Source organism: Loxodonta africana, chromosome 4, assembly GCF_030014295.1.
Source record: "Loxodonta africana isolate mLoxAfr1 chromosome 4, mLoxAfr1.hap2, whole genome shotgun sequence".
Lineage (NCBI taxonomy): Eukaryota > Metazoa > Chordata > Mammalia > Proboscidea > Elephantidae > Loxodonta > Loxodonta africana.
In genome coordinates, this window is record NC_087345.1 from 108835529 (window position 1) to 108851104 (window position 15576).

The window sequence follows — 15576 nt, forward strand, 5'->3', positions numbered from 1 at the left end:
CAGTAGGTCACGTGGAGGCTAAGATTCTGCATTTCTAACAAGTCCTCAGGTAATTAATGCTGGTCCCTGCAGCCTTTTGAGCAGCAACTTCATAAGTAGTCAAAGAGAATAAGCAGATACAGTGTGATGGAAGAGCTCAGAAGACTGGTTATGAGACCACAGACGAGACACTTTACTTTTCTGAATCCAAATTTCCTCATCAGAAAACTGAGTATAATAATAGGTACAATAATATTTACTGCACTGGATTGTGAGAATTAAATTAATAGTGTTATATGAAAATTTACCAGAGCATATGGTACCTTGCTGTTATTGTTAGATGCTGTCGAGTTGCTTCCACCTCATAGTGACCCTATAGTCATTGCTAAATAAATGATTGTTGACTCTAAATAGTAAAAACATAAGCACACAACTCAGTATTCTTAACTGGTAAAGATGGGGGGGGGGCCCTTAGGCTATATGCTACCTATAGTCCAAAGGGTTCGATTCTTTATTACACCTCTTTTGCCAATCACAGTGGCCTAGCACTTAGCAAATGACCTGTGTGGAATTGTATTAGTTGCAAAATTGATTGCCCTGCCAAGTAACTAATGCGTATTTCTTACTTCAGAGACATTGATAACAGGATAATGACCCAATTTCTTCCCATGATGCTAACAGGAAAAGGAACCTTCAACCAAGAAAATGGTAATAACTTTTGAGACTTGGGTCTTCTTTGAGCTAGAAGTGTAATCACTGAGAGAAGACTCAAAAGAAGATAAAACTTGACCATTTTCAATTAAAATATGGTGGTAAAATAGCTGATCTTTCTTTGCTAGCCTGTGGTCACACTGTTTTCTAGTTTCATAAATTATGTAGGAAATTTATCTCTCTATGAGACCAAAGAATAATATTGGCAGTTTGGCCAAGTTTGTGCCCAGTAGGTGGCTTAACCACTGTGGGAGCCCAGGCTGCAGTGGGCAGTAATTTCTCCAGGGTCTCACCCACATCCTTGTAAACTGCCCCCATGCCACCCAGGTAATGCCACAGCACTGGCTCTTCTGAAGGTCAAAGGTGTCTTGTGAACAAACTTATAAACTATTAAAAAAATCTCGAAAGGCGCATAGCAGAAGATAAAAGGCAGAAAAATCAGTGAATAACCTGTAGCATCACATACAGCTCAACATCTCATTCCACCCGGATTCAGGCGAAAACTGTCCGCACCTTGAGGCAATCTAGTTTAAGTCATTTGCAGTACAGCCCCGAGTGCATCAGTGTATCGTTGCTGAAAGAAGTGAGAATTTAAAAAAAATGAGAATTTAAAGTCTAATCTGAGCGTTTAAACAATAACCAGAAGGTTGGCAGTTTGAATCCACCAGCTGCTCCTTGGAAATCCTATAGGGCAGTTCTACTCTGTCCTACAGGATTGCTGAGTTGGAATCAACTCAGTGACAACAGATTTGGTTTCTTTTTTGTTACTAAAAGGTGTTCTTTTTTTCTCCCCTCATAATCTATAGGTCCCAGGAGAAAAAAGAAGAAGCCATCATCTTACTGAAGAATTCCATTAAATATGGCCCAGAGTTCGCGGATGCATATTCCAGCTTAGCTTCATTATTGGCGGAGCAGGTAATTGTTTCCATTCAATCTCTCACAGTTTTTTTATATATATACATAAGAAATAGACGTGAAATTATTCATCATAACCCTAGGGTCGGGGATGGTGTTGAGGCCGTCATCCACATTATTCTGCAGCTTCTTTATGAGGACTCACAGGAGAAATTTCTCTAACATTTCAGTATTAGGAAATAGTGGACTTCTCTTGAATTACAAGTTTCATTTTGTTTTAATCTAACGGACACAAAATCTTTCAGTTACTAAAAAGGTTTTGGTCAACTCTGTCATCCCCCCACCCCCGGCTAACAACCATCCAGACTGTTCAGTCTGCTTTTCTGTGTATGCTGCTCTTACTGCTGAGTTTACCATTTTCCTTAATAATCTGTTCAGTATTTTCGAAAGCCACCTCAATTTATTGGCTGGGTAATAAGTCAGTAAGTAACTACATAAAGCATTGCATTATTAGTTCCCAGTCATATCATTTTCCCCAGTTCACCCAGACAAGAAAATAAACATGTAATTGCTTTTCTTAATGAAAATCACCCTAGGGTAAGTAACAGTATCTCTTATCTAATATCACAATATAGCATAGTATTTTAATTTGGGGGCACTCTTTACAGTCATGAATAAAATTTATATCTGTTCAAACATTTTCATCTTTTCTTTCTCTCCTTCTAAATCCAGTTTATTCTTCAGGATCCAGTTCAACTTCTCCCTTCCCTGACATTCTTCCACTTCCCCATCTCATGGCGAGTTTTCTTTCCTCTGAGCTCCTAACATTGGTATGCACATCAACATGCAAACTAATCCTGTATTTTTATTTCATGATTATCTCAAAGTATGACTTAAACATTGTGTTGACTTCCATTTTTTCAGGCTTATCTTTCTTGCTAATACTACAAGATTCTTTAAGAAAAGTGGTGCCATCTTTGTAAACCTACCCTTTGTATACCCACATACTGTATAAGCCGGATGTTAAATACAGTATCTCGACTTCATTTGCCTTCAGTTTTAGTGACTCTGTGGTATGTTATTAACAGGGCTTAGAACTCATGTGTTCTGTTTCAAATCCCTGCTGAGAATTTGCATTTCTAACAGGCTTCCTGATAAGAATTTGCATTTCCACTCCAGATATACTGAATCAGAATCTATATTTTAGCAAGATCCCCAGGTGATTCTTATGTATAACTTCCTGGGAACTTGTTAGAAATGCACATCCTCAGCATGGGTTCAAACCAGTTCAAAGCTCTAGTTATTAAGAGTGTTTGACAGTGAACTGGGAGACCTGGTTCTAGACTTCCTTTCTCAGTAGATAACTAGCCCCATGGGCTTGGGTAAGGAGGGCCTTACCTCTCTGGGCCTCAGTTTCCAAATCTGAAAATTAATAAATAATCTAAATTATTTTTACTGTATTTTCTGCCTCTAACATTTTAAGAGTATCTAAAACGATCTCCTTTAACATCAGCTAAGAGCTAATCACCATTTTAATGAATAACTTAAGGCTCCACTGTAATTAGTGCTAGCATTTCTATACAACAAAATGTTAATAGTATTAAAATTAATTTACCTTAATAAATATCCTACAGTTTTAATTGCATTCTTTTTCTAACTTGGCGTTCTCCAAGTTCATACAAAGTTACTGTTCTTAAATGATCAACAAAAAAAACCAAACCTGTTGCCGTCAAGTCAATTCTGACTCATGGCAACCCTATAGGACAGAGTAGAACTACTCCATAGGGTTTCCAAGGAGCAGTTGGTGGTTTTGAACTGCTGACCTTTTGGTTAGTAGCTGAACAATTAACCACTGTGCCACAAGGGATCAACATGTGTAACAACAACAACAAAAGTAGTTCCTGTCTTATTGATTCCAACTCATGGAGACCACATGTTACAGAGTAGAATTGTGCTCCATAGTTTCCAATGACTGATTTTTCAGAAGTAGGGTGCCAGGCCTTTCTTCTGAGACATGTCTGGATAGACTTGAACCTCCAATCTTCTTGTTAGCAATGAGCATGTTAACCATTTGTACCACCCAAGGACCTCTTAAGATGTTTAAAACACAAACTGTTTAGTAACCTTGAAATTGAATTTAGCCCATTCTGCTGTATCTTTGCATTTTCTTTACTATTGACCAAATTTTACAGAAGGTGGAACTTTAAAAAGGACATCATATAGATTTTTTCCTTAGTTATGTTTAGGAAATATCAGATGTTTTATTTAAAATCAATTATATGATAAATTTCATTTTGCAAACTGCAGTGGTAAATTGAGGTGAAGTTACTCCATTCCGTATAGCTGAAGTTATGAATACTTTTTAAGAAAAACAGAGCAAAGCCATGATCTTTTCTTAACTCCAAAGGGCCACATCTTTTGCCCGCCTTTCCTACTCTAGATGTGATTGTAAAACGCTATGAGATCTAAGAATGTAATTGAAAGACTGAAAGGTTCTTTCTTCTCCTTTTGGCAATTGATTTTAACATCAAAAAGAGCAGCTGGTGGCATCAATCAGGATTGCCTTCCACTTTCTAACTTTCAACGTCTTATCATCATGTTTTGAATTCTTTAGTAAGAAAAGAATGCTTCAGATGCATATACAAGGCACCGAGAAACCATTAGAGAAAAATCCACTTGGTTTAACATTCTTTGGTAGCAAATGAATTCATTGCATAATGGCACAACCTTGTTAGCAAATCCCAGCATTTCAGACACCCACAGTATATGAAAACACAATATTTACAAACCTTGGTCAGTCTGTACCACACTTGTGAAGTTCTCCTCTCATGTAGCAGGTCATCTGCCAGTGTCGCCATCTGCCCACATGCAGATGTGGACATGTGCATTGATTTGTGGGACAGTTGGCCAGCTGTTGTCTCTCTTTTCCCAGGCCAACCTCTTACAAAATGCAAGAACCTTTATTTCACACCCCAAAGGGAAAACTTCCTGGAGAAGGCATTTCACTATTAGTGAAGAAAACACTCTATCTTGGAGCCAATCTAATATTAGAAAACTCTTCTCTGCGCTGAGCTGAAATCAATCTTCCTCTAATTTGCACCTGTTGGACCTGGCCTTTCTTCCATCTGAGCGCTTGTTAAGCACAGCGTAGGAGCACAGTTATTTGTTTACATCTGTAATCATGTCTTTTCTAAGATCTCTTTCTTTGAACTTATTTCTTATTGACCCTCGTCTCCAGATACTTTGCCTTCTGGTCATGTTGCTTCTTGTAGCCTCTGGATTGTTCATTGTCTTTAATTAAATATGGCTCTCAAAATTAAACTGCCTTGTTGAACTGTAGTTTGATAAGGTCCAGGGTAGAATAAAAATATTCACTTCCTTGGCCTCAGATCCGGTGTATCTATGGGAATACACCCTAAAATGAATAATACTGTTGTTGTTTAGCTTCCATGTGATGCTTTGGCTCTGATGAGAGCTGCAGTCAATCAAAATCCCTTAAAAATGTAGATGTTTGTTAATCCAAGTCTCGACTCATTTTGTTTTTTTAAAACATCAATGAAAGGATTCATGTTTATCCGTATTAATTTTCCGTTCTGTACATCGGCCTGAAATTTCAGGTTTTCTAGGACTTTTAAGTCTTTTTTTTCTTCTGCCATCCAGTGTATTAACTGCCCTTTCTACCTGTTTCGGTTGGCAAATTTGATAAGAAAAGCTTTGGGCTATTTATCTACGTTTGATAAAAAACATGGAAGAGATCAGTAGCAGATAGAAAGTCCTACCGCATGATTGTAGAACCTCCTCTCCAAGTTGACTTTCTCATTATCCAAGACTTTTTGGGTACAGTTCTTCAACCTTTCATTAATGATTGAATTATATTACCATATGGTGAGACACTTTCAGATACCTCTTGAAATCCTTACCCTGATCCAAGGTTGTGATTCTTTCAAAAAAGAAATAATGAAGCACCAGAGGAAGGAGAGTAAGGGATAGGAAGAGGATATGGAATGTGTGGCAAATTGCCTGTATGAACAATTGCCACCTTTGCCATAGACCAGAAAAACTGGATAGTGCCTGGCTACCATTACTGAACATTTTGATCAAAGATTCTATAGAAGAATCCTGATTGAAAGGGGGAAAACGCATGACAGCATTTCAAATTCCCATTGACTCTAGACTTTTGGAAGTCATGGAGGCTAGATGAACCCCTGAAATTACTGCCCTAAGATAATCTTTAAAACTTAAACCAAAATTATCCCCTGAAATCATCTTAAAACCAAACAGTAGTTTAGCATAACTAGTAAAAAACATCTGTCTTGAACATTATGCTCTTTTAAGAGCTATCTATATAGGAACAAGGAAACCCTGGTGGCATAGTGGTTAAGTGCTAAGGCTGCTAACCAAAGGGTTAGCAGTTCGAATCCACCAGGCACTCCTTGGAAACTCTATGGGGCAGTTCTACTCTGTCCTGTAGGGTCGCTATGAGTCAGAATCAACTCGACGGCACTGGGTTTTTTTTTTTTTTTTTTTTTGTATAGGATCAAAGTGACAGCAGCAACTTGAAAGATTAGATAGGAACCTTAGAGGGCAGTGAGTTCATGTTAATGGGGAAGGAACAACTCAGAAAAGGAAGGTGAAAATCGTTGCACAACTCGAAGAATGTAATCAACGTCACTGAATTGTACATGTAGAAACAGTTGAATTGGTGTATGTTTTGCTGTATGTATTCTCAACAACAACAACAAAATTAGAAAGAAAGAAACAAGGCTGATTTGATATACCTTGCTCTTACTGTCATCATGCTGCTCTCCATTGACACCATTTGCCATCCTCAGTATCAGTAAAACCAGGAGTATAGTAATGCCTTCTAAGATTTCCTCTGGGATTAATATTGGGTTACTTGCTCTGTTGGAACTCAAGGGTAAAAAGTGTAAATCCATTTGGTCAAAGTAGAAAACTTGAGAAGGGAAAATTTGAAAAATTGACTAATAAATGGACAGTAAGGCTCACATGGAGACACATTTGAAATTGATAGATAATAAGAAGCAAAAGTAGGTGTCTGAGGAGAGGATTTTTAAACATGTGAGGAAGAAAACTCTTGTGGAAATATGTGGGATATTTTGGAAGGAGACTTTGAGCGCATTCTGGTATAAGTGGTTGAGAGTCTTATTTCAGGAAGTGAGTGTGGGAATGGACAGACTACTGTGATAGTTTTTTCTTTTTTGTATTTAGGGACTGTTTGCATCTGAAGGGTGAAATGAAAGAAAAATAGAAAATTTAGAACTGTAGGCAAAGCACCTAAAGGACTGAAGCAGGAAGAGGCAGACTTTTAGGAAGACGGGAAATAAGACCAGCTTTAGTATTTTTTCAGTTGCACAAGTAATATAAAGTTTGAAATATCAGAGAAAATAAAATACATCCTTCATCTCTAATATGTCTGAAAACAACAAATATTATCATTTTTTGTACAGGTCTTTTTAATATATTGATATGTTGTTTTCATACGTAATTATTTCATAATTGATTTGTATCCTGTTCCTTTTATTAACTTGACATTAAATTATATATAATATTTTATGTGTCTCCATGTTGTTAAATGGCTTTATCAAATTGATTCATTATAATTTATATAATAATACACTTACTGTAGGTCATTTGGGTTCTACTATTATTTTTGTTGTATGGCAGCGAACTTCTCTTTCCTTATGGCTTTTTAAAAACCAGAGTTTGAATCATTTCCTTATGGTAGATCCTGGAAGTAGAACTCCCATATCAAAAAGTACGAGCATATTTCGTGACTCTTGAGATGTGTTATTAAATTGCCTTACAAAAGAGTGATACCAGTTTACACTGCCACCAGCAGTATATAACCTTTAAATATTAAATGTTGGTAGAACACTTAAATGGAAATGGCATATGGACAGAGGAGAGAGTTAGGGCTGGAAAGATAGATCTAGGATTTTTTCTTATAGATGGAACAATATTATGAGCAGGTAATTTCTCTAGAAGGGAAGTGAGAATGGTATAGGAAGATGAACCTTAAAGTATAATTTTTTAACCTTCTCATTGTACAGACAAAATGTGAGTTACACACAGTTAAGTGACCGTCCAAGGTCATGCAGATACCTAGCAGCAGGACAGGACTAGAACCTGTCTGCTCACCTACTGCTCTTTCTCTGTGTGATGCTGAAGTTCCATGGCTAATGAGATTGGGTGTGGGAGCAGGAGGGAAAAGAGAAGTCATAGGGAAAATTTAGGACGGTGAGTTGTTCTGGAAATTAGTTATATAACAGCATTCAGCACAAAGTTGATGCCCCTCTGTGTCAGCTGCAGCAAAGAAGTAAAAACAAAAAGAAAGAAAACAGAAAATGCACTCTTAGATTCCAAGTGGGGATGTTCTCTGCCTTGCTAGTCCTCCCTGGTTCTCCATTAGCGTTGAGAACTGGCTGTATTCCCGCTTCGCAGATAGGATTGTAAACATTTACAAGCCCACAAACATTTTTACCCAGCCTAGTCTTGCCATAGATTATATAGCTTGCATGATTATATAGCTTGCATGATACTTGCAGTAAAAGAAATAAAAATTAATATTGCTTATGACTCTGACTTACTGTAAGTTATTACTAGCCCCAGGTTTATAACCTATTGAAAACCTCAATTAATTAAATTGTTAGCACTTAAAATAAAATATTTTTATTTTCATGCACTTTGGGATATGAATTCTTATATAAGAATGAAATGAAAATTGGAACAATGAAATATAAATTAGAAGTATAGATCAAGATTAAAATGCCCAAGGTCTGATTCTCTCCTTGTACAAATGCCATCTTTTGGGTAGATTTATCAACTCATATTACTGAATATATGGCCAAATCAATTTGAACCAGACCCTACCTTAAGAATTTATTGATTTACTCATTCAATACATATTTATTGAGTGCCTACGCACCATCAGACGCTAATTATTGTAGAAGTAGCAAGATATGGCCTGTATCTTCATGGAGTTTACAATAGAAGGGAAGGCGCGATGGTTGATGCTTGGATGCTAACTGAAAGCTTGGCAGTTCAAACTCACCCAGCAGCTCCATGCGAAAAAGATCTGGCAACCTGCTTTCATAAAGATTACAGCCAAGAAAACCACATGGGGCAGTTTTACTCTGTCACAAGGGTTTACTATGAGTCAGAATCTACTCAATGGCACCCAAAAACAACAAAGTTATTATATCCTCCCACCCCAATATCGGAAACCCTGGTTGTGTAGTGGTTAAGAGCTACACCTGCTAACCAAAATGTTGGCAGTTCAAATCTACCGGGTGCTCCTTGCAAACTCTATGGGGGCAGTTCTACTGTGTCCTAAAGGGTCGCTTTGAGTTAGTAATCACCTCGACGGCAGTGGGTTTGGTTTGGTTTTACCCCAATATCAGGAGCTCTGATGGCACAGGGGTTAAGAGGTTGGCTGCTAACCAAAAGGTCGACAGTGTAAATCCACCAGCCGCTCCTTGGAAACCCTATGGGGCAGTTCTGCTGTGTCCTATAAGTCACCATGAATCAGAATCCACCTGACGTCAATGGGGTTTTACCCCAGTATCTAATACAATTGTAACAAATGCTGTAAAGGGAAAGTACTGGTGAGCACATTAAAGGGACTGTTAGGGATTGAAGTGTATGCCCCAAAATGTATTGAAATCCTAACCCTTGTACCTGTTGTAAATATATTCCTGTCTGGTTGGAAATAGGGTTTTTCTTCTGTTATGTTAATAAGGTCATGTCAGTGTAGGATGGATCCTAAATCTAATCACTTCTGAGTTATAAAAAGACCAGAAGGGATACAGAGGCACACACAGGGAGGAAACAGATGCCAAGGAACTCCTGAGGCTCCCAACAAGGAAGGACTTCTAGACTCTAAAACTGAAAAACTAAATTCCTGTTATTTAAAATATGCCACTAGTACTAAGAAGTAAATTGCCCTTTTCACTCTCATACTCTCATGAGTCTACAGTAGTTTTTTTTTTTTTAGAAGCTATATGATATATCCAAATTATTTATGAAAAGGCTAATAAAATACTTGCATCTTTTCTAACTAGATAACTGTGTGAGGCCAAGTTTTCTTCATATACTTTGGACAAAACAACATATAACAACAGATTGGCCACAAAAGCAAATAGGAGAATCCAACTATCTTTTATGAAGCCAGACATTAAATAGATTTGCTTGGAAAATAGTAATTTTTTTCATATAAATATGTTATTTATGTTCATGTTTATTATTTTTTTAATAAATTAATAAAATTTTTATCAGCTTCATTTCTAATGTGGTAAATATTGTTAGATACAGCCCACATAAACAAAAGCTCTTGGGGGTTCCTCTGTAATTTTTAAAGTACAGAAGAGTCCTAAAACCAAAAAGTTTGAGAATCACTGCAGTAAGCCCATGTTCATTGATTTCTCATCCATTCTTCAGGTTGATGAACTACCAGGAATATTTTCTAAATATATCAGTTGGCCCAACAGAGTAAATTACAGTCAGGGTATCCATCATCTCTTTTGTGGTGGAGGTGGTGTTAGGTACCATCAAGTTGGCTCCGACTCATAGCAGCCCTGTGTGCAACAGAAGGAAACACTGCCTAGTCCTGCACCATCTTTACAATCATTATTATGTTTGAGCCCATTGTTGGAGCTACTGTGTCAATCCCATTTCATTGAGGATCTTCCTCTTTTTTGCTGACCCTCTACTTTACAAAGTGTTAGGAATTGAATGGTGTCCCCCAAAAATGTGTGTCAACTTGGCTAGGCCATGATTCACAGTATTGTGTGATAATCTACCATTTTGTCATCTGATGTAATTTTCCTGTGTGTTGTAAATCCTATCTCTATGATGTTAATGAGGGAGGACTCAATCTACAAGATCCAGTTGTGTCTTAAGTCAATCTCTTTTGAGATATAAAAGAGAGAAGCAAGCAGAGAAACAGGGGGGACCTCATACCACCAAGAAACAAGATCCAGGAGAATACTGCATCCTTTAAATCTGGGGTCCCAGCACTGAGAAGATTGATGACAAGGACCTTCCCCCAGAGCCCACAGAGAAAGAAAGCCTTCCCCTGGAGCTGGCACCCTGAATTCGTACTTCTAGCCTCCTGGACTGTGAGAGGATAAATTTCTCTTTGTTAAAGCCATCTGCTTGTAATATTTCTGTTATAGCAGCGTTAGATAACTAAGACACCAAGCATGATGTTGTTTTCCAGGGAATGGTCCCTCCTGATAACATATCCAAAGTGTGCAAGACTAAGTCACACCATCCTCTCTTCCAAGGAGCACTCTGGCTATATTAGACACCTCTTTTGGACAGTCTAATTGTCACTTTCCCTTCCCAAAGTAAAAAGCACGCTAGGTTGAGTGATGATAGCATGTAAAAAGTGAAGATATTGACTATATCTCTCCCCCAGGCTCATTTTATTTCCACTCTTCTGAAAATGCTTTTGAACAGGAAGATGAGCCCAAGGCTGAATGCTGCCCATTGTTCACCAGCTGACCTGGAAGACCATTTTGTACTGAGGCAGCAGTTGGCTGGGGGCTGTCCTGTAGAGCAGAAAGTATTATTTGTCAGACTGTTGTCTCGGTCACGAGCATTTTTAATTAAAGTTATCCTATAAGTAGTTTACATTCATTTCCTCTGAAACTCACAAATCAGTAGAGACCAGGAAGGAGCAGGCTTAGTTCAGGACTTCTAGCCAAATGAGTTAAATGAAAGTGAGTGCTTGAGATTGAGATACTTTTTAAGAGAAATATATTGCCCCTTCAGAGAAGTTGGAATTTATTTTAAATAATCACCTGCCAGGTATACTTCTCCTGCATTTTTTAATAAGCAAAGTTAATCATTCCTTGAAATTTAGAGTCAAGGGAAAGGAAAAGAAAGACAGATATTGAAGACATTTGTCAGAGTCACAATCTTGAGACTCTCCTTGGGGGCCACCAAGGTTAAAAAAAAAAAAAAAAAAAGGTTACAGGGGTACAATTTCTTGCTCCTGACACATGTGGTCTTTTAAATTGTATTACTTCTTTGGACTTCGAAAGTGGAAACCCAGCTCATAAACCTAGAAATAAGAGTGAGACGTTTTAGATGAAAAGGTGATATCTTTGCTTATTTTGGAGCTGCAAAAAAGTGGAAAAAACATAAAATTGAATCAGGTAAAATAGTAATTGCACACAAAAACTGTTGTTTACTGTTATATTCGACTTCAGGAAGTTAGAATGTGAGGAATCAATTATATTCCTTTCAGGAAAAACACCTTTCAACTCTCCCAGAGTTTGGTTGTAAGGATGCTTTTGATTTCAAGTGTCCCCAGATTTTTTCAATCACATCTTTGTATTACAGAGCTGCTGCAGAAGCTAACAGTAACCAGTGTCCTCAGGTATTGGGATCAGGACAGGCACAGAGTATCTGTCTAACTACAGGTCTGGGTGCCACTCCTGGTTTCCCACCTTATTAGAAGGATAAGGCAAAGCGAACAACATCATCTACATAGGAAAGTTTTTAGAGATAACAATCTGGCTGAAGGCAGGGAGGCCTGGGGGATTTGGCTTACAGCTGCTTTTTCATACACAGCTAGCATTCTTCACCTACGCTTTATGATTTTATTTGGGGAGGTTTCTGAGGGCAAGGCGGAAGGGAGGCTGATCATGGGTAGGACTTTGCCTTATCCTTCTAATAGCCACCGAAGCGTTTGGTACTTCCCTTATCCAACCTGTGCTTTCCCATTTCTGAGCTGTTCTCTCCAACCAGAATACGTGTCCCTTCAAAGGTACACTCCTACTCTTACCTGTGTGGCAACACCAGGATCAGCTGCCCTATCTGCTATGGACTATTTTCTGACTGCCCCGGTCTTCTTCCTAGTCCATCTCAGTCTGAAGCTCTGCTGAAACCTGTTGGGTATCATAGCAACATGGCAAGCCTCCACTGAACAGACGGGTGGTGGCTGCACATGAGGTGCGTCGGTAGGGAATTGAACCCGCTCTCCCCCGGAAGGCAAGAATTCTACCGCTGAACCACCACTGTCCCCACTGTTCGAACTGTAGGGCGCGCTGTACTGGTACAAATCCCTCCAGATGCCCATTTTTAGTAAACATCAGCTTGTTGGCTTTAACGTAACTAAACACGGACATGAATTGTAGCATCTGTTCATAGTTAACATTGACTTTAATTCATCTGTTTCGTCTCTGTTGCATAATGGGTGCTCAGTAAGTTCTTTCTGCTTTTCCCACTCCCTTTATTGGTTTTATTACTAATTTCCAGTTTATTTTTCTTTGTTCTCTTTAAAGGAAAGATATAAGGAAGCTGAGGAGATTTACCAGGCTGGAATAAAGAACTGTCCAGACAGCTCAGACTTACACAACAACTATGGGGTTTTCTTAGTTGATACTGGTGAGTGAAATTAAAGAGAACCTGTTCTGTTGAGATTAGATAATACTATCTGTGAGGCAGAATGGCAGTAACCCAAATAATGCCTCAGAAATAAAATTCACTGGGCTTGGCAGGAAGCTCACACTGTTGACAGTCATCTTGTCCCTCGGGGCTGTGAGTTCTCAAATCTTAAAGCTCAGTTCAGTAAAATCTTCCCAGTTCTTATAATCGTCTCTCTAAGGAAAACTCAGGCGGCAGGAAGTAGCCTTGATTTAATGAGCAGCAGCCTTCTTTGAGCATGGCTGATACAAGCTTCTAAATCTCTGATGATGACATGTTCCTCCACAGTGATACAGAACCTGCATCTAAATCTAGGCATGGCGCATGGTAGATGCTTTTTCACAATTGATAAAAGCCTCCAGAATTGCTGTACTGTTCCTTACTCAATGTACATAATGGAAACTATGTTATTATAATTGATAGAGTGCTCCTGTACGACAGGTGCTATCTAATACACTCACCCTGTTTTATTTAATACAGAACTTAACTGGGCAGGGATTCTATTTACTTTATTATTTGTACAGAGCCCTAGATACTGTTGGCATGTAATGAATACTTATGAATAATGAAAAGAAAGATATTTGAATTTAATTAAAAGTACCACTTTGTACTTGTTAACTATTAAACTAGCTGCCCTGCAGTAAAATTCAGTTTTAATTTTTTTCAATATTAAGTGCTTGAAAGGGTTTTGATTTTCAAGGATATTTGAAGCTTGTCTGTTTTCTAGAATATCAATTTTTACTGAGGTATTTTTTTTTACGTCTAGGAAACTTTGTTTTTGCATGTAAAATTGTCGTGTAGTGCCACCTGCTGGTTTATTAGCAACGTAATAACAAGTGATGTAAAGGTTTAAAGATCAGACAAGACCTTCAGTTCTCAGGGTCTAGCCCTCTTCATTCCACTTCAACAACAAACAACCTCCTTTCCCCACCCCAACCCCCCAAAAAAGCTCATTGACCATGGCACATGTCTTTTGACTACTATGTTTTCTCTTTGTGTTTGTGTTTTCATACTTGTGAAATCTGCAATCCCCAGTGACCTATATATAGATTTGTAGAATCTCTCTAGGCACCTAGTTCTAGCCTTAACCCTCATTTGTCCTAAGATCTTTGTCACTTAAAGTGTTTCTGTATTAGCTTGTGTATCTATAAAGTGGTACTTTGGTTTATTTTTTAATATCTTAAATCCCAGGAGGCAGCTAAGTGATATCAAAAGCAACTAAATAGTATCAAAAATATCTGCAGAGATCATATGTGATCATGTAAATACAAGTATTTTAAAATATGCAATGCACTGGACAAATGCAAGATGGCATTGTTATTATATTTTAAAGTCCCATTAAATAAATACCACTTAAACAAATATGTATGATTTGAAAAGAAATTTTCAAGATACAGCTGACACATACTTATTTTAAAAAATCCCTCTATTACTCTGTTTCAATATAGTAATTGAGACAGATCCTTAGAAATTGATTTGGGATGGTTTTCTTTCAATAATAACCAATTCTATTTTTTGTATAGTAAGAGGCAGCAGTATCTTGGATAAATAACAGTCACAGGTAATCTCAAAATAGCATATTTTCTGTGGCAATGGCCGAAAAACACTTTGAGAACAACTTATGACAATAGTAAGAAATTGGTTGTAGTTTTATTGCCGGTTATTATGATTATTATTAATTGCTTTGGAAGTGGGATAACTAGTGAAATGGTCAAAAGTTCATGGCAGAAAAAAGTGAAAATGCAAGCTAATTTACAAACTGAATAGTTATGATATGACTGTGTAATAATGATGAAGAATGATGTAAGTCAGAAGGGAGATTGAAGAGTTCAAGTGTCTTATAATAAAGTATTTTCTGCTCTTACCACCCCATCACTGGTTACAGGCTCTCCAGAGAAGGCAGTGGTTCATTACCAACAAGCCATCAAACTTAGCCCAAGTCATCATGTGGCCATGGTCAACCTGGGAAGACTGTATAGGTCATTGGGAGAGAACAATGTGGCTGAAGAATGGTACAAACGGTAAAGTTCCTTTTTTTCAGAGGCCCAAGCAACTGCCCGGAAACCCTGGTGGCATAGTGGTTAAGTGCTACGGCTGCTAACCAAAGGGTCAGCAATTCGAATCCACCAGGCACTCCTTAGAAACTCTAGAGGGCAGTTCTTCTCTGCCCTGTAGGGTCGCTATGAGTTGGAATCGACTCGATGGCACTGGGCTTGGTTATTTTTGGTTTTGGAAGCAATTGCCCATCAATTTTTTTTAGTTAATTGGAACAGACATGCTCTTAGTATGGTAGCAAATTTTGCCAATCCATGTGATACAGAGTCTCATCTTCAAAGACAATAATAGAATATTAATACTTGGGATAACTGGTATCCCAATCAATGACTTTTTGCATGCTGGTTGGAACATAGCACTAAGCCAAGGTTGGAGTTTAATTTCCACTTTAATTAGCCCATTGTTTTCTGAACACAAATAGCAACATTAAAAATGGGAATAGATGAAAGACTATCCATACATCTGAACAAGTCTATTACCATTAATGGAAAAGACCCTTGGGGCTCATTTTCCATATTACCA

At 38.0% G+C, this 15576-nt stretch overlaps 1 protein-coding gene across 1 annotated transcript in view; it reads left to right on the plus strand.

The window, feature by feature from the left end:
- The window catches only part of TMTC1 (transmembrane O-mannosyltransferase targeting cadherins 1), a 336358-nt gene that overhangs the window by 307841 nt on the left and 12941 nt on the right, over positions 1 to 15576 (plus strand). The window contains exons 13-15 of the mRNA XM_023555130.2: positions 1497 to 1605; positions 12858 to 12960; positions 14885 to 15020. Coding sequence (XP_023410898.1) covers positions 1497 to 1605; positions 12858 to 12960; positions 14885 to 15020 — 348 coding nt within the window. The remainder of the gene's footprint in view (positions 1 to 1496; positions 1606 to 12857; positions 12961 to 14884; positions 15021 to 15576) is intronic.